The sequence below is a fragment of the Canis lupus genome, chromosome 6 (assembly GCF_011100685.1).
Source record: "Canis lupus familiaris isolate Mischka breed German Shepherd chromosome 6, alternate assembly UU_Cfam_GSD_1.0, whole genome shotgun sequence".
In the NCBI taxonomy this organism is placed as follows: Eukaryota; Metazoa; Chordata; class Mammalia; order Carnivora; family Canidae; genus Canis; species Canis lupus.
This window is the reverse complement of record NC_049227.1, coordinates 5,946,597-5,964,926: the sequence shown is the minus strand read 5'-3', so window position 1 is coordinate 5,964,926 and position 18,330 is coordinate 5,946,597. Positions and strand designations below refer to the sequence as shown.

General features: G+C 55.0%; 1 protein-coding gene across 2 annotated transcripts in view; it reads left to right on the top strand.

Annotated features, from left to right (window-relative positions):
• CLIP2 (CAP-Gly domain containing linker protein 2) overlaps nt 1–17,965 on the top strand; it is a 72,190-nt gene extending 54,225 nt beyond the window's left edge. Inside the window, exons 10-18 of one of the 2 annotated variants that reach the window (XM_038539074.1) lie at nt 708–812; nt 2,430–3,365; nt 5,910–5,967; nt 7,501–7,584; nt 8,534–8,690; nt 10,671–10,830; nt 12,413–12,598; nt 12,942–13,004; nt 15,916–17,965. In XM_038539074.1, the coding sequence (XP_038395002.1) occupies nt 708–812; nt 2,430–3,365; nt 5,910–5,967; nt 7,501–7,584; nt 8,534–8,690; nt 10,671–10,830; nt 12,413–12,598; nt 12,942–13,004; nt 15,916–15,927 (1,761 nt within the window). In that variant the 3' untranslated portion in view covers nt 15,928–17,965. The remainder of the gene's footprint in view (nt 1–707; nt 813–2,429; nt 3,366–5,909; nt 5,968–7,500; nt 7,585–8,533; nt 8,691–10,670; nt 10,831–12,412; nt 12,599–12,941; nt 13,005–15,915) is intronic. The other variant, XM_038539075.1, reaches the window with a different exon arrangement.
• The last annotated feature ends 365 nt before the right edge of the window (nt 17,966–18,330 follow it).

Below are 18,330 nucleotides of genomic sequence, written 5' to 3'. Positions count from 1 at the left end.
TGGTTTGGGTACACCAGGCATCCTCCACGGGGGGGTGGGGGGGGAGCCCTGAGGGCTCTGGGGACATGCCGGGCTCAGCCAGAGCACCAGGGAGGCCAGGCTGGGAGAATCAATGGGGTAGAGATATTTTTTCAAACCTTCCCATTCGATTGGTTCTTGCACCTTCAGCTCAGGCCTGGGGGCTGGAGTCCTGGGTTCATTTACTGACCCATCCATCTGGGGAGCTCTGGTGTGCAGGACCCTATGCCTAAAATGAGCAGCAGCCTAATGGGGAGCAGAAGTAGGCTGGGGCCCCTCTCCAGAGCTGCAAGGGGAAGAACCCCCTGCGGGTGACCGAAGGGAACCAGATGCCCTGTTGCTACCCTCTCCCGGGTGGGGTGGCTTGGGCCGGGTTGCTTCAGCCCCTCCTCTGCCATTAAACAAACCTAGCTGGGGACCCAGCAAGGGGCAGCGGCAGGCCCAGCCCGTCCCACCTCCCCAGATCATCTTTCCCCAAGCCGCCTCCTGTCCTTGACCTGCTCTCCTGTCTTGTTCACGGAAGATGACGCCGCCTCTCTCTCTCTCTCTCTCTCTCTCTCTCTCTCTCTCTCTTCTCTCCCCCCTCTCTCCCTCTCCCTCTCTCTCTCCCTCTCCCTTTCTCCCTCCGGCTTCCTCTGCCCTGTACTTCTCTCCCCTGGCCCGCCTCCCACCCGCCCCGGGTGGACCAGACCCAGACGCAGCTGGAGCACGCACGCATTGGGGAGCTGGAGCAGAGCCTGCTACTGGAGAAGGCGCAGGCCGAGCGGCTGCTCCGCGAATTAGCCGACAACAGGGTAACGCCGCCTGCGTCCCCCCACTGCCCCCTGCGGCGCCTTGGCTCCTTCTCGGCTCCTTCGGCTTCTCTGTTTTATTATTTTCTCTGTCTTTGGCTGCTATCCTCATTGTGTTTCGCCTTTTGCGCCCCTCCTAGAAGGAAAGTCGTGGTTTAGGGACAATTTTCCACCAAGGAGGAGGGGGTCGGGCTCTCCCGGACCGGACCGTGTGCTCCAGCTTGTGATCCCCTGGCTGGGAATGTCCTGTGAGACCCTTCCCCTCCCTCCCTCCCCATGCATTGCCTAGACAAGGCTTTGTCAAGTTCAGAAATGGGATGGGGGTGGGGCTCTTGGGAATGGTCTGCCCCTTAGATGGGCAGGTGCAGTGACAACCTGTCCACACATGCCTTCCTTCTTCCCCAGCTGGGAGGCTGAGGAAGGTGGAAGGTCCGGGGGACTGCAGATCCAGGTTTCTGTAGCCTAGGGCGGGGGGTGTTAATTATGGTGGTGGGAGGGGCTAGCCTGAAGGGCCTGGGGCTTTAGGGGTGTGGGGGTATCTCTAGGGCATGAGACTCTGTGTCAGACCCAGGGTTGGGGCTGCTGAGATACAGGAGATCAAGGAGAGCTCTGTTGGGAGTGAGGTCCCGCCAAGTCCCAAGGCTGGGTCTGGGCCCTGGGGCTGGCCTCCTGTGCAGGCAGACATGTCCAAACAGCTGGCCAGCCCGGCCTGGCTGCAGTCCTGGCCATGGAGCTGAATGGCTTGCGGTGATTGGTTTAAACCACCTGAGTGGGGTGGGGGTGGGATGAGCAATGGTCTGTTTCTGCAGGTCGGCCTCAGCACATGAGTGAGTGTGTGCATGTCTGGAGACACACAGCGGTCCCTTTGCACATGCTGGCCTTTATAGGGTGACCCTGTGTGCTTGTGCAGTATGCACACATACACATGTGGATGCTGCTCTGCAGAAACCCACCCAGGCACCGTTGACGGGCTGGAGCCCCCCCTACCCCAAGGCACCTTGATCTAAGGTTCAACCTGATTATAAAAACAAAAACAGATTTACTAAACTACAGGTCACCTTGAGAAACAGACGTCTTTTTTCCAAGTTAATAAAAGATTTAAAACTTGTATCGTTTCCAAATCTGTGACCCTCATCATGACCCGGATGGGTTTTTGGAGGATGAGGCCTCTGATCTCAGTTACCAGCAGGAGGTGGGTCTGGGAGCACTGATTTTGTTCCGCCTTTGGCCTTAAACCAGACTCTTCTTTGGCCACCTGCTCCAGACAGGCCCTCTGTGAATCGACCCATTCCGGCCGCAGACCCGCCCAGAGCAAGATAATGCCAAATTCCCTCCTAAAGAAAGCCAGAACCCCAAATGGGTGCTTTCTTTTAACCACAGATTTGTCCTGAGCCACATAGGGCCACAGGGACAGTCAGGTCCTCGAGTCACCAGGCTCCAAGCCAAGGGAGTGTCTCTGGAGGCTGTGGTGGGCAAGGCTGCTGAGGACAGCTGGTACTCTGAGGGGGGTGGAGGGTAGGGAGGTGGCGCCCTTCCCTTCCATGAACCCCACCCCACCCCTTCCCCCCATCAGGGCTGGGGGCCGGCCAGCCGACCTCCATCTCCCTCTCTCCCCGGCAGCTGACCACGGTGGCCGAGAAGTCGCGGGTGCTGCAGCTGGAGGAGGAACTGAACCTCCGGCGCGGCGAGATCGAGGAGCTGCAGCAGTGCCTGCTGCACTCGGGCCCACCGCCTGCCGACCACCCCGAGGCCGCCGAGACCCTGCGGCTGCGCGAGCGGCTGCTGTCCGCCAGCAAGGAGCACCAGAGGGAGAGCGGCGTGCTGCGGGACAAGTACGAGAAGGCGCTGAGGGCCTACCAGGCGGAGGTGGAGAAGCTCCGGGTGGCCAACGAGAAGTACGCGCAGGAAGTGGTGGACCTCAAGGCCAAGGTCCAGCAGGCCACCAGCGAGAACATGGGGCTCATGGACAACTGGAAGTCCAAGCTGGACTCGCTGGCCTCGGACCACCAGAAGTCCCTGGAGGACCTCAAGGCCACCCTGAACTCGGGCCCGGGTGCCCAGCAGAAGGAGATCGGGGAGCTGAAGGCCGTGATGGAGGGCATCAAGATGGAGCACCAGCTGGAGCTGGGCAACCTGCAAGCCAAGCATGACCTGGAGACGGCCGTGCATGTCAAGGAGAAGGAGGGGCTGCGGCAGAAGCTGCAGGAGGCCCAGGAGGAGCTTGCGGGGCTGCGGCAGCACTGGCGCACACAGCTGGAGGCGCAGGCCAGCCAGCATCGGCTGGAGCTGCAGGAGGCCCAGGACCAGCGCCGCGATGCCGAGCTGCGGGTGCACGAGCTGGAGAAGCTGGATGTGGAGTATCGGGGCCAGGCGCAGGCCATCGAGTTTCTCAAGGAGCAGATCTCCCTGGCAGAGAAGAAGATGCTAGACCACGAGCTGCTGCAGCGGTCGGAAGCCCAGAGCAAACAGGAGGCCGAGAGGCTGCGGGAGAGGCTTCTGGTCGCTGAGAACAGACTGCAGGCCGTTGAGTCCCTATGCTCTTCCCAGCACAGCAATGTAGGCAGCTGCTTCTCCTGCTGGGCTGGGGGTGGGGGTGGGGGCGGGAGCAGGGGTGGGGCAGGGTGGAGGGGGAGGGGGGCACAGGCATGGGGACCCCAGCATTGGCTGCCACCTTCTTCCCAGCCAGGCACATGTGAGAACAGAGGGTCCCTCTCATCCCTCCTCAGCAGAGCAGCATGACCGTGGGGACCCAAAGTAGCCAGAGCTGACCTGGCTGCATCTCCACCCGGGGCCTAGAGAGATGGTGTATCTCGCTCAGCACAGGGCATAGGCTTCCTCCCTATTCTCTGCTTCCTCCAGATGTGTCCCATTGTGCAGGCTCCTGGACACCCCCCAAGGCGCCAGCACCAGGAGTTCCATGGGGGTCATATGGTGTGGAGGGCAAGCCCTGCCCACCCCGGGTGATGGCAGGGGTGGGGGTGTCCCATCTCCAACATGAGTGCCAACCTAGGTGACCTGAGGGCAGCCCCCTTTTGCCAGTCCTTTTTTTTTTTAAAGATTTTAAAAATTTGGGATCCCTGGGTGGCGCAGCGGTTTGGCGCCTGCCTTTGGCCCAGGGCACAATCCTGGAGACCCGGGATCGAATCCCACGTCGGGCTCCCGGTGCATGGAGCCTGCTTCTCCCTCTGCCTGTGTCTCTGCCTCATTCTCTCTCTCTCTCTCTGTGACTATCACAAATAAATAAAAAAATTAAAAAAAAAAAGATTTTAAAAATTTACTTACTTGAGAGAGAGAGAGCATAAGCAAGGTGAGGGGCAAAGGAAGAAGCAGACCCCATGCTGAGCAGGGAGCCCAACGTGGGGCTTGACCCTGGGACCCCTGGCATCATAACCTGAGCCAAAGACAGATGCTTGACTGAGCCACCCAGGTGCCTATTGCTTTTGCCAGTGCTGATGAGACAGCAACAGTCCAATGGCCCGAGTGTGGAGGGTCCCCCGAGTGGGCGCTGGGAGGCTAGAGGGGCATAGCTCTAGAGAGGCTGTTGCCACCAGTATCGGTTCTGCTCCAAATCTAGAAGTCCTCCAAACAAAGTCCTCCAAATGGCTCAGCCCGCTGGGGAGGCCAAGGCTTGGGTGGCTGTGTCCCCACCAGCCTAGAAGGGCCTTTTGAGTAGCTCTGACCAAACCTTTGTACCAAGACCTGCCTCACCTTTTCTTAACTCTTACAAGGTCGATGTTGGCTCAGTTTCATAGGTGAGCAAAGCAAGACTGAGACAGAAACTTTGCCAGGGTTCAAGTCCAGCTCCACTGCTGGAGGGCCGACAGAGGGTGCTCAGGGTGACATGAGGCAAATCCTATATGAAGAACAGCAAGCAGTATGATCGTTGCCTCGATACAGGCCCCAGGGCTTCTTGACCTTCCCATTTCCCTTGTGCATTTGCACTAGGATAACTTCTAGCAGTAAGTGTTCAGGAGCCTCAAGTACAGATGCTTTTTTTCCAAAAGCTCTCCCTGTGTCCTGCCATGCCGTCCCACTGTGGCAGCCGTCCCATTGTGGCAGCCATCTCTTCTGCCCTCTTCTCCCAGGGAGGGACCATTTTTAACAAGTGCTCTCCCAGGATCCTGGGCAGAGGGTAATGGAACAGCCCCAGAGCAGCTTGTGTGCACATGGCCTGGTTGGCTGCTCAGAGCAGAGAGGGTCCCTTAGCAGAGGAAGTTTTGGACTGCTGTGGTTCCCTCGGACAGCCCCCTTCCCCTCAGTTGCCTCACAGACCTTAGGCCAAGGAGTGGGCGATGACCTCAGGAAGGCCCATCTCTGGATTTCCACACACATGGAACCTCGCTCTGGACCCACATGACTCTCAGATGCAAAGGTTTAAGTGCAGGGACAACTGGCTGAGACTTAAAAAGGGTTGGGATGTGTGAACAGAAGTATGAGAGGTGGTTGATGGAGGTGACTGCCTACTCAGCTCTGTGCCACCCTGATCTGCTAACTGCAGGCCCAGAGGACAGCCAGCTTGGGCGGGAGGCTGGACACTTGTTCCCAGGAGCCATCAGGAGCCTGTTGGTATTTGCCATCCAGATTTTTTTTTTCTTAATTGATCTTTTTCTGTGGCTTCTGGGTTTATTATTAAAAAGAAGTCTTGGAGGAAAAGAAGTAGCATTTCTTAAAGTCCCACTGGGAGCTGGCCCAGGGCATGCTCTGTATACACTGCCTTGTGGCAGCCAATGCTTGCTTTATGGATGGGAAACGAAGGCTGGGATTTTGCCTCTAGATGATGACGGAAACAGATTTCCAGGACTAATCTCCACGGGCGTCCCAGGGAAGGAGACATGTGTTTAATATAATAGATGTTTTCAACAAAGGAAGGGGTGGGAGACATTCACGTGGAAGTCGCACAAACAGCCATGGGGGACACTGGGAGCAGGAGGGGGGTCCTCTGTTGTCAGGAAGGCAGGATGGAGAACATCTGTGCTCCTTGCCACTGTATCCAGTCCCTGAGAGCCAATCTGTAGAGGGGTGAGGTGTGCTGGCTGGGTGGGCAGGGGCAGGGGGCAAGAGCGGGCACTGAGCATCCCCCTTACCAGGCTCTTCTTTCAGATGATTGAGTCCAACGACATTTCAGGGGAGAAGGTCAGGATGAAAGAGACCATAGAGGGTGAGTGGCTGCGGGCTGGGTGGGACCCTGGGCTTTCAGTGTATGAAGTGCTGGGCATTGTGCTAAGACTCTTGTTACTTGTTTGGGTTTGTTTTTGTTTGTTTGTTTTTAGATTTTATTTATTTATTCATGAGAGACACAGAGAGAGGCAGAGACACAGGCTGAGGGAGAAGCAGGCTCCCTGTGGGGAGCAGCCCATTGTGGAACTCAATCCAGGACCCCAGGATCACGCCCTGAGCCAAAGGCAGATGCTTAACCACTGAGCCACCCAGGCATCCCTAAGCTTTATTTATATTTTAATCACTGTAGGACTAGTCCTTCCTGCTCTGCTTTTTCAAAATTCTTTTGGTTCTTTTTTTTTTAATTGATGCAACATTAACATAAAATTAGCTGTTTTAGGGGTTCCTGGGTGGCTTAGTCAGTTCGGCGTCTGCTTTCAGCTCAGGTCATGATCGCGGAGTCCTGGGATCAAGCCCCATCTCGGGATCTCTGCTCAGCAGGGAGTCTGCTCCCTCTCCCTCTTCTTGCTGTCAAATAAATAAATAAAATCTTTTAAAAAATAATTAACTGTTTTAAAGTGAATAATTTGGTGGGCATTTAGTATGTTCAGTGTCATGCAATCACTACCTCTATCTAGTTCCAAAACATTTTCATTTCCCCAGAAGGAAACCGCATGTCCATTATCCGTCCCTCTACCAGCCACTGATGACCACTGGTCTGCTTTCTGTCTATGGATTTGCTTATTCTAGACATTGAATATAAATGGCTCATACAGTCCGTGGCCTTTTATGTCTGGCTCTTTTCGCTTAGCATACTACATTCGAGGTTCAATAACATAGCATATGTCAGTGCTCCGTTCCTGTTTATGGCTGAGTAATATTCCATCACATGCATCCATCACATTTTGTTATCCATCCACCTGTTGGTGGATATTGGGTCTGTTTCCACCTTTTGGCTGTTGTGAGTAGCGTTGCCATAAACACACACGTGGACGTCTTTGGCAAGTGTCTGTTCCAGTTCTTTGGGATGTGCTCCTAGGAGTTGCTAGGTCATATGGTAATTGTGTTTAACTCATTGAAGAAGTGTCTGCCAAACTCTCTTGGCTAGTCTTGCTCTTTTTCCAAGTGAGCTTAGAACCCACAAATTTGGTTTCCCAAGAGCTGAAATTTTGTTGGTATTTTTATTGGTATTCTGGTAAATTTATAAAGTAACTTTCAGAAATATGCATTTCTAGCACTTTCCATAGATTATCTTGTTTAGGACTGTTCTAAGGCTCTTGGACACACACTGGGTGACATGGGCACCATTATGATCCCCATTTTTCACTCAGGGAAACTGAGACTAAGAGAGAGTTAAATGGCCCGAGACCACAAAGTATTGGAGTTTCTTATTCAGAATAGGTCACCCAGAGAGAGGGGGCTGATGTGGGGAGGACTTTGGATCCTAGAGGCCAAGCGTGGCCTTGTTTTCGGGTTCCTGTGGGAGGGCCACCCCCTCACCTACTGTACCCCTTGTCTCTCCCTTCTTCCCTAGGCTTACAGGACAAGCTGAACAAGAGGGATAAGGAGGTGACAGCCTTGAGGTCCCAGACCGAGGTGCTCAGGACCCAAGTAAGTGGTAAGTCTCCCTCCCGCCGGGCAGATGCGGGGGGCGGTCATGCCAGTGGGGCGTGGAGTGGGTGGGTCAGGGTGCTCTGCCTCGAGAAGGCGACGTGGGCCAGTCCCCCTGCACTAGACTTACACCTAAGCAGCAGCGAGCAGGAAGGTGGAGCCCCCACGTCCTCCACGAGATGATCGAGGACCCTAGCTGGCTTCTTCCTCCCGAGCCAGCTCTGTGCTGTCTGTGTTCTGCATTTCTATCCACTTTCTCTCTCTCATCTTGACTTCTTCATAGATCATACAGATCTCACGTAGGTGCCCCCAGCCCCTTTCTGGAGGAAATGAGGAAATGCCAGGATTTTAGACTTGGGGCCTGGGTGGGGGGATGCCAGCCACAACAGTGAACAAGACACAGAGGACACCAGGATGGGGTGGGGGATGCGGGGTGGGCAGGGGGCCTGGGGACTGAAGCATGGGTCTGAATTTGTGATTTTGTGAACTGGCCCTACTTCTTGTCTGCCAGAATGCCAATGGTGCTGTCCATGAGATTGCCCCCCATCCTACGAAATGGTCCCCGCCCCCACTTCTATCCATGTGGCCTAATTGGTCCTGGCAAAGGTCAGTTGACCTCAAACCCCTCCAAGGCTCAGTTGAAGATTTAGCTTTCCCCTGCCCAGGACACCACATAAATGCTTGGGTCCTGTCTCCGGAATGGTGGCCTGCTTCCCCAACATCAGAGGGCCCACGTTGCTGTGCTTGGGGTTGTGGCCTGCTTTGTGTATCTGTTCTCTTGGTCCCTTGCTGTCTGGCTCTGCAGGACTAGAGACACCACACAGTAAACTGTGTCCCTATGGTCTCCAAGAAAACCAGCTCCCAGCCCAGGCCTTGGGCCCCTGCCCCAGTGGGACAGATTTCCACGGAGGTCTTGACTTCTCTGCTCTCTGTTCTCCCCGCCGCCTGACCCTCAGCACTGGAGACAAAGTGCAAGTCGGGAGAGAAGAAGGTGGATGCCCTCCAGAAGGAGAAACGGCGCTTGGAGGCAGAGCTGGAAGCTGTGTCCCGCAAGACCCACGACGCCTCAGGCCAGCTGGTCCTCATCAGCCAGGAGCTGCTCAGAAAGGAGCGGTGAGTTGACCATGGGTGGTGTGGGCAGCCTGCCTGACCCTAACCCTGCCCCCGACCCTGACCCCACTCCACCTGACATTAACCAGTTGTCCTTGGAGGTAGGGCAGGGGTAGGGCAGGTGGGACAGGTGGCTGGCCTCACCAGTGATCGCCGTGCTCCTCTGCTGAGCTCAGATGAAGCCTCAGAATCCTTCTCAACACAGATCTCCAAGCAGAGCTTATAAAGAAAGACTAGTGGTTCCCAAAAGTCTTAGTCTCTGGGACCCCTTTAAACTCTTCAAACTTATGGAAGATTTCCAAAGAGCTCTCAAAAACTGCAAGAAGCCTGGGGCAGCCCGGGTGGCTCAGCGGTTTGGTGCTGCCTTGGGCCCAGGGCGTGATCCTGGGGTCCTGGGATCGAGTCCCACATTGGGCTCCCTGCATGGAACCTGCTTCTCCCTCTTCCTATGTCTCTGCCTCTCTTTCTCTCTTTGTCTTTCATGAATAAATAAATAAAATCTTAAAACAACAACAACAAAAAAAAAAACTGTAGGGCAGCCCTGGTGGCTCAGCGGTTTAGCGCCGCCTTCAGCCCAGGGCCTGATCCTGGAGACCCAGGATCAAGTCCCACGTTGGGCTCCCTGCGTGGAGCCTGCTTCTCCCTCTGCCTGTGTCTCTGCCTCTCTCTCTCTCTCTCTCTCATTAATAAATAAATAAAATCTTTAAAAAAAATAGAAAAAAAAACTGTAACAAGTCAGTTGGTCCCATAAATAATATTCTTTTGATAAAAAGTAACCGTTTTCCAAAACAAAAACTGTTTCAGTTTTCAGTTTCTTTCTTTCAGAAAAGAATGGCATTGTGTTACATTTGTGCAAATTTCTTTTGAATGTCCAGCTTGATAGAGGACAGCAAGATTCTCGCATCTTCCTCTGCATTCAATTTGAATGATTTGAAGTATATAATGAAAATCTGGGCTTACATAGTTATGTAGTTGGAAAAGAGAGGAGTATCTTAATATCCTTTTCATACTTTTTTTTTTAAGATTTTATTTATTTATTCATGAGAGACAGAGAGGCAGAGACACGGGTAGAAGGAGAAGCTCCCTGTGGGGAGCCTGATGCAGGACTCTATCTGGGACCTGTACCGAAGGCAGATGCTCAACCTCTGAGCCACCCAGGCATCCCTTAAAAATAAAATGTTAAGGACACTTGGGTGGCTTAGTTGGTTAAGTGTCAGACTCAGTTTCGGCTCAGGTCCTGATCTCATGGCTTGTGGGATCCAGCCCCACATTGGGCTCCACACTCAGTGGGAGTCTGCTTGGATATTCTCTCCCTCCCCCCATTCTCCCACTTGTGTTTGCACACGTGCACTCTAAATGAATAAATAAATAAATCTTTTTTAAAAATCTTATTAAAATTTTTTTAAAAAATAGAATATCTTGCTACACAAGGGCTCTTGGGTAAATGGATTTTTTAAACAATTTTTTAAAACGTACTCTATTTTTTTTTTATCTTTTTGAGAGAGTGAATGAACATGTGCATGAGGGAAGAGGCAGAGGGAGAGGGAGAGAATCTTAAGCAGACTCTACGCTGAGTGCAGAGCCTGATTTGGGGCTCAGTCTCATGACCTTGAGATCATGACCTGAGCTGAAATCAAAAGTTGGATGCTTAACTGACTGAGCCACCCAGGCACTCACATTTTATTTAATTTTTAATTAAAGGCTCTGTTGTCTCTTTTTAAAAACTTAAAAAACATTCTAGGAAAAGGCCCAGTCCCCTTAACCATGATCCCATCCCCAAATCCCGACCCCTCTCAGGCTGTCACCAAATGGTTGCATGCTCCATGTTTCTACTGCGGCCCCTCCTGGCACAGGTACTGTTTTGATAGCCAGTGCCCCCCTCAGGGTGGTCAGCCTGTAGGCACCTGGCATATCTCTGGAACATGGGAGCAGAGGGTCAGGGCTAACTAGGTTTTCTGTGTGCCATCTGTCGATCCCCGCCAGGAGCCTGAACGAACTTCGAGTGTTGCTACTGGAGGCCAATCGCCACTCCCCGGGGCCGGAGAGGGACCTCAGCCGTGAGCTCCACAAGGCTGAGTGGAGGATCAAGGAGCAGAAACTCAAGGATGACATCCGGAGCCTGCGAGAAAAGCTGACTGGGCTGGTGCGTAGGCAAGGGGGTAGCCTGGGGGAGGGGGAATGCCAGGGTGGGCGAAGGCCACTCTGGCCATGGAGACTGGAGACCTCCTGGGGCCATCCCAGGGACAGTCAAATCCCAGGACAGGTGCACGATACTGTAGAATCACAGGCACGGTCAGTGATATAGCTGGTGGAGGGGCCGTGGGCAACCCCTTTGCAGACATCGTGGCTGACCGTGTGGAAGACTTCTGAAGACCCAGTGTCCAGAGCTAGGATGGGCTCCTGCAGGGTGGTGAGCTCCCCATCTAGGGTAGTAATTAACCAGAAACCAGCTCCTTCCTCAGGGTTTTGCAGTGAGGATTCATGCATCAGTTTCAGGAAGGAGATGGGACCTATTGGAGCTCCTTCTAACACTGAGCTTCTAGAGCTGAGGCTCCTCCATCAGGAACAAAAGACGAGAAATGATGGGAGCACAGAATAGAACCGTCCCCACCCATCCCCCTGTGGTCAGCATGGAGGACAACCTTGTGGCCAGCGACCGGGCCTCGTCAATCCAGAGTGTGGACAGGACAGGTTCCGGGAAGACAGCCCTGCTGCTGTGGGAAGCTGCTGCAAAGCCCCTCATTGCCCTCCCAGGCAGCTGGTGGGTTCAGCCACCGCAGGAGACGGGAGAAGGGAGGCCTCACGGGCAGGAGGGCGGCACAAGACTCCTGTAGGGTCAGGGGGTCGGGGTCACTCACTGCACACCCTTCCCGTCCTGGCAGGCCTAGCCAGCAGGCAAGATTCCAGGGCCATTTGCTGCCCCTGTGGCTCTGAGTCTGGGCATAACTCTGGAGAAGACAAGGTCCTGGGGCCCGCAAGGACTTTCAGGTCTTGATTCTCTGAGACTTTCCCAGAGCCTCCTGGGGTGGGGGGCAGTGCCTTTCTGGGTGATCTCCATGGGGCCCAGGCTGGTCGAGTTCATACAGGAAACTTTCCCAGGCAGCCTGTCCTGTGCCCCCCTGCACTGTCCCCAGGGCCACAGGAGAACTAGGGAAGGGCTTGGTGGTTAGACACTCCCTGGAGTGAGGGAGTTTTGGATGGAAGAACAGAGTGGAGCAGAAGGATCTGGAAGCACTGGTGCAGGGGCAGAGCAGAGTAGCTTTGTGTGGGAGCAGGGAGGCTGGCAGGTGCATCTCCAGGGCCGGGATGAGCAGGGAGCAGCTCCAGAAGGAGAGGGGAGGAGGGCTCTGAGGAGGACTTCAGATGTGCTGGAGGGCAAGGGCTCTGGGGGTGTGTGGCTGTGGCTCTGGGGGTGAAGGAACACACATGGACGCAGTGTGGAGGGAGTGGGGCCACAGGAAGGAAAGACAGGAGGTGCTTCTGGATCTCAGGACCTGGAGAATAGGGAAGCATCTGCCAGCTGGGATTTCAGGGCAGGGGACCTTCCTGGACACTTCAGTGGGGACCCTCGAGTGAGGGAGGAAGGCCTGACCCGGGGATGAAATGGGCCAGAGGGTGGGCCTAGAGGAGAGCGTGCGTTCTCCCGGCACACACATGCACACATCCGTACATGCGTACACACACACGCTCACGCACATTCTCTTCCTCTCCCCCACCGCTTCCAGGACAAAGAGAAGTCCCTGTCGGACCAGAGGCGCTACTCTCTCATTGACCCGTCCTCGGCCCCCGAGCTCCTGCGGCTGCAGCACCAGCTCATGAGCACAGAAGACGCGCTGCGGGACGCGCTGGACCAGGCTCAGCAGGTGGAGAAGCTCATGGAGGCCATGAGGAGCTGCCCCGACAAGTCCCAGGTGAGCCGTGGGCCAGGGCTGGGCTGGCCAGGGGGCGAGCCACGGGGTGCTCGCTGTCCTCGGGAAGTGTGGCCCTGTCCTGGGAACCCTGGTCTGGATGGGGAGGTTCAGCCCCGTCCTCTGGGGGTCCCAGCCCAGGGGGGCACATGGCTTGATCCTGAAGAGCTCAGATTCAGCTGGGGATGCAGCCTTGCCCTGAGAGCCTTGGTCCCTTGGGGCCCTGGAACCCCTATTCTGAAGAGCCTCTGATGGTTCCATGGGGGAGGCCCGGCCCTCCAGTGGCCACAGCGGGAACTGCCGCCTGGTGACCCTCGCTCAGCCCCTGCCCGGGACTCTTTAACAGGCCATCAGCAATTCCAGTTCCGCAAACGGCATCCACCAGCAAGACAAGGGCCATAAGCAAGAGGTAAGGGATGCCCTGGCCCCCCGGGGGACACCCTGCCACACCCACGGCCCTCCCACACCCTGGGACCACGGCTGACCTCCCCATAGAAAAAAATCCTGAAAAGCCACCTAAATCACAGAGGTGCATTGTGCCAGAGGCTCTGCAGTGGGGTCTCACGTGCTGGGATCCCAGGGAGGTCACACTCAATTCAGCCATCATCTGCTCTTTTAGCTTTCCTTCTTTCTTTCTTTCTTTCTTTCTTTCTTTCTTTCTTTCTTTCTTTCTTTCTTTCTTTCTTTCTTTCTTTCTTTCTTTCAAGATTTTATTTATTTATTCATGAGAGACACGGAGAGCGAGAGAGGCAGAGACACAGGCAGAGGAAGAAGCAGGCCCCATGCAGGGAGCTCGATGTGGGACTTGATCCTGGGACTCCAGGATCACGACCTGGGCCGAAGGCAGGTGCTAAACCGCTGAGCCACCCAGGGATCCCTGTCTTTTAGCCTTGTTTCTTTTTCAAAACCTTTTATAATAAAAGTTTTTAGGTTTCCTATTAGGAAACTTTTGGGGGGAAAACCCAAAATAGAAGATACTCAAAGAGATGACCAAGATTGGCTTTTTTTTTTTAAGATTTTATTTATTTGACAGAGTGAGTGGGAGAGCACAAGCAGGGGGATGAGACAGGCAGAGGGAGAGGTAGAAGCAGACTCCCCGCTGATCCAGAAGCCCAATGTGGGGCTCGATCCCAGGACCCCGGGATTGTGACCTGAGCTGAAGGCAGACTCTCAACCACTGAGCCACCCAGGCGCTCCCCATGCTCCTTTTTTTTAAGCAAAGATTCCTCATTTGGGGTTTGGCTAATGGTTCCTTGTGATTTGAGCCAGGTTATGCATTTCAGGCTAGAATACATCCTCAATGTTGTGTCCTTCTCTGGGCCTCACAGCTTGAGGGACATGATGTCCACCTGCCCTCACTCCTGATGTGAATTTTGATCACCTGGTCAAGATGTTGTCTGATTTCTCCACTGTACAGTGACTGGTTTTTTCCTAACAAGCAGTCTGTGGAGAGAGACTTTATGATCCCATGAATACCCTGCGCCTCCCCAAAGCACACCCTGGATTGAGCATCTGTTGATGACTCTTGCCTGAGCAGTCTTCACTGTGATGACCATGATGACTGTAAAGTAGCACCTCCTGCAGCATCTTGATGGAATAGGTGGCATAGTCCATATTCAAGATTCTCTCCTAGTTGTTTTACAGAATATATTTTTTAAAGATTTTATTTATTTATTCATGAGAGACACAGAAAGAGAGAGAGGCAGAGACACAGGCAGAGGGAGAAGCAGGCTCCATGCAGGGAGCCCGACGTGGGACTCGATCCTGGGTCTCCAGGATCAGGCTCTGGGCTGAAGGCGGTGCTAAACCGCTGAGCCACCTGGGCTGCCCAGAATATTTTATTTTTATCCTATTTTATTTTTTATTTTTATTTATTTTTTTTTTTAATTTTTATTTATTATTTATGATAGTCACAGAGAGAGAAAGAGAGGCAGAGACACAGGCAGAGGGAGAAGCAGGCTCCATGCACCAGGAGCCTGATGTGGGATTCGATCCCGGGTCTCCAGGATCACGCCCTGAGCCAAAGGCAGGCGCCAAACCGCTGCGCCACCCAGGGATCCCGTATTTTTAAGGTTTTATTTATTTATTTGAGAGAGAGTGAGAGAGCACAAGCAAGGGGAGGGGCAGAGGGGGAGGAGAAGCAGACTCCCTGCTGAGCAGGGAGCCCAATGCAGGACTCGATCCCATGACCCCGGGATCATAACCTGAGCTAAGGCAATCATTTAACCACCTGAGCCACCCAGCACCCCAAATTTTAATTTATTTAAGTAGGCCCCATGCCAGGGGCACCTGGGTGGCTCAGCGGTTGAGCATCTGCCTGCAGCTCAGGTTGTGATCCTGGGGTCCTGGGATCGAGTCCCACGTCGGGCTCCCTGCAGGGAGCCTGCTTCTCCCTCTGCTGATGTCTCTGCTTCTCTCTGTGTTTCTCATGAATGAATAAATAAAATCTTAAAAAAAAAAAAAAAAAAAGTAGGCCCCATGGCCAGTGTGTAGCCCAGCTTGGGGCTTGAACTCAGGACCCTAAGATCATGACCTGAGCTGAAATCAAGAGTCAGAGGTTTCACTGACTGCACCCCCCAGGCGCCCCTTGACTGTCATGTTCTAACATGTCCCACCCCACAGTTAACCCCAGGAGTCCCCCACAGTGTGACAGGCACCCACTTGACTCCCAGTGCCAGCCTGATGAAGTGGCAGGAATCCAGCACCGGCTCTGTCCCTGGCTGGCCATGTGACCTGCACGAGTGAGGCTGGAACATGGGAAGGCACGCAGGTCCTTCCATCTGGGACAGTGGAGCCCCTGGCCCCCATGCTCCCTTAGAGGCAGGAGAACCTTGGCTGCCAACTCTGCCAGGAGCCAGGCCTGTGGGTAAGAGGCAGAGAGAGAGAGTTGGGGGGGGGGGGGGAACCCTACACCAGACCTGCCAACAGCGGAGATGGGTGATGTTCATACTTTGTGTGGCTCTGTCCCTCCAATAACCCTGCAAGGCGCATGGGCTCATCCCAGTTTACAGACATGAAAACTGAGGCCAGGAGTCTCCACTCCAGTTTTCATTGCCTTGGATCCGGCCTCCACACAGGCGCCCCGTGCTCTTTGTAAAACCCATCTGCTCTCGCCTCTTCCCTTCACCTGCTCCCACCCCGCCTCTTGTCTTACCAAGCCCCCCAAACATGGCAAGAGAAACTTTTCTGCCCCAAGACCTTTGCATATGCTGTTTCAGCTACCCGGCACAGGCATACAGCCCACCCACCCCCTTTCCTATGACACCCCCATCCCCACCCCTCCTGGAGACACCTGCTAATCAAGCTCTTCCTCTCTCCAGGAGAAGCACTGACCCTGAGGGATCCCATGGAGCGGCCCCGTCCACACCAGAGCCCCTGCAGCCTGCCCCGGTGGCGCCCCCTCCAGGCAGGGGCCAGGACTGTCACTTTGGAGACAAGAACAGTGTTTGTAACAATAACGTGCCCACTGCCTCGGACAATCCCCCATCCCTGACCCACCTGCCGGACCAGGAGGCTTCCTCAAGCACGACCTTCCACAGAGAGCGGTACAGTCCTGGCCTGGCCCCCGGGACCTTTGGCCTGGACACCCCGGATACCCCAGCAGTTTCCAGAGTTTGTTGAGGGGGAGGCCGAGGGGATCTGGCCAGGCCCCCTCTCCCCAGAAGGAGCTGCCTTGCGGACCATCTTGGCACCCCGGGCATGTCCCTGCCTCCCTTTCTTCTCTTCCTTCTCCCGGGTTCCCCTTTGACCCCAGAGAGCCACGTCCCGGGAAAGGGTCCAAGGAGGCCCAGCTAGGCACCAGGGAGGGGAGTCCAGTCCTCGGGAGCCAGGTGGGGCCCCCTTTTCTGCAGCCACTTCCAGGCTAGGTGGTGTCCAGGCTTCTTGTCCCCACAGACAGTGGTACAAGCCCCCCACCCCCAGCCCATCTACCTAGTAAGGCCCAGATTCAAGTTGTTGGGCGGCAAGGTCCTTCCCCTCCTCGACCCCCCAGCACCAACTCCTATGCATAGCTCCAAGCTGCAGGCCAGAGGGTCACCACCAAGGCCAGGAGCCACAGTATTAGGAGAGTTTGGAAGCCCCTCCCCTCGCCCCTGCCATGGGCCTGGCTCGAAGCTGGGGCAGGGCGGCTACCGGGGAGCCCAGGGCTCTAGGCAGGTCTTGACTGGGCAGTAACGTGGTGTCCCCTGGGCTGACCAGATGTTCCAAAACTGGGCCTCTTGTTTGTCCACACACCCACGCAGGCTCTGACACAGACACCCACTGACTTTGGCATCCACACAGTGGGTCACACACACACACGGGGCCCTGTGGGTGGGGTGTTTGCGGCCAGCCATGCTCTCGGGCCACATAAGATGCACAGGCCTGGGTGCCCAGAACACATGCCCTTAGGACCGAGCCCCCAGCCTAGCAGTGCCGTGCCCACACACACTGCTCACGTTCCTGTGTACACACCCAGGTACACGTGGGCAAGTGTTCAGGACGTGTGTGCCATGCACATCCATCAGAACGCACATGTACCAACAGCCCCCTCGCTTCCCAGGCACCTGCCCAGAACTCTGTAAGCCTTGTCCCCCTGTAGCCAAGAAAAGAGCCCAAGGGACATTGGTGATAAGAAACATCTAACCACCTCTCCCCTCTGCCCCTTGAGCCCCGCTGAGTTCCTCCAGGCCTGTGTGTGGTGGGAAAAGCCAATACAAAAGCCTCTAGAGCTGGAGGACCCATAGGTCATTGTCTCGTGCCTCAGCGTCCCCACGGAGGGCCTGCCTCCACCTCCCCCAGCTCAGGGAGAGTTTTCACTCGGGGCCCTCCCCTGCCAGGGCCTTAAGGGGGAAGCCTGTTGTCCCACGGAGGCGTTCCAGAAGCACGTCGGGAAGGGTATGGCATCTGTGCCTTGGGTGGCTCCTGGGTGCTCCTCGGCACAGGTGTGTATGGCTCCCATCCTTGCCCAAACGCAGCCCATCCTGGAGGGGCAGCCAGTTTGTCCCATCAGTCCCCACTCCCCACTGGCTTCTGGTAGCTCTCGCATGCGGTTTTATTAACAACAGTCTAGAAGCGATGCTTTAGTGGCCTAACCCGGAGTTAAATACTACTCTTTCCAGCAAAATCCGGCAGCTCACCCCGCCTACAGGAGGCACTGATTAGTCTACTAACAGCCAAAGGCCCACACAGGAGGGGCTGAGCCCCCCAGGGCGGCTGGCAGGTGTCAGGTGGAAAGAAACCATTTGCTTGTGAGCGTCTCCACCTGCCGGTGTAGGCTCAGCCATGCCCCATCCCCAAGCCCTCCCGCACCCTTGTTCTCCCTAAAGTGGAATTGTTGAAGTGTGGCGAGTCCGTGCTCGAGACAATAAAGCTTGTGACTGACGTCCAGGACCCGAGCTGTCTGCTTTTCTCTGTGGGCGTGCCAGGAGTGAGTCTCATCCTATTAGTTGCCAGCTAATTCCTACTCAGTTGTGAATGGCTGATGCCTCAGAGAGCCTGGCATTAAGAGGTCCAGGAAAAAAAAAAAAAAAAAAAAGAGGTCCAGGAGATTGGGACCTGGCCTTGTCCAAGGAGCAGGAACCCAGCAGGGATGGGCCGAGGACCAGAGACAGTGGGCAGCAGGGGGCAGGCTCAGCAAGGCTGCCAGAGAGCGCTGGGGATTTGGACTCGACTCTGTTAGAAGTATGAGGGAGCCCCTAGGAAAAGGTAAAAATCTCCCTGATGGGCAGAAGAACTAACATGAGTTCCCTGAGTTC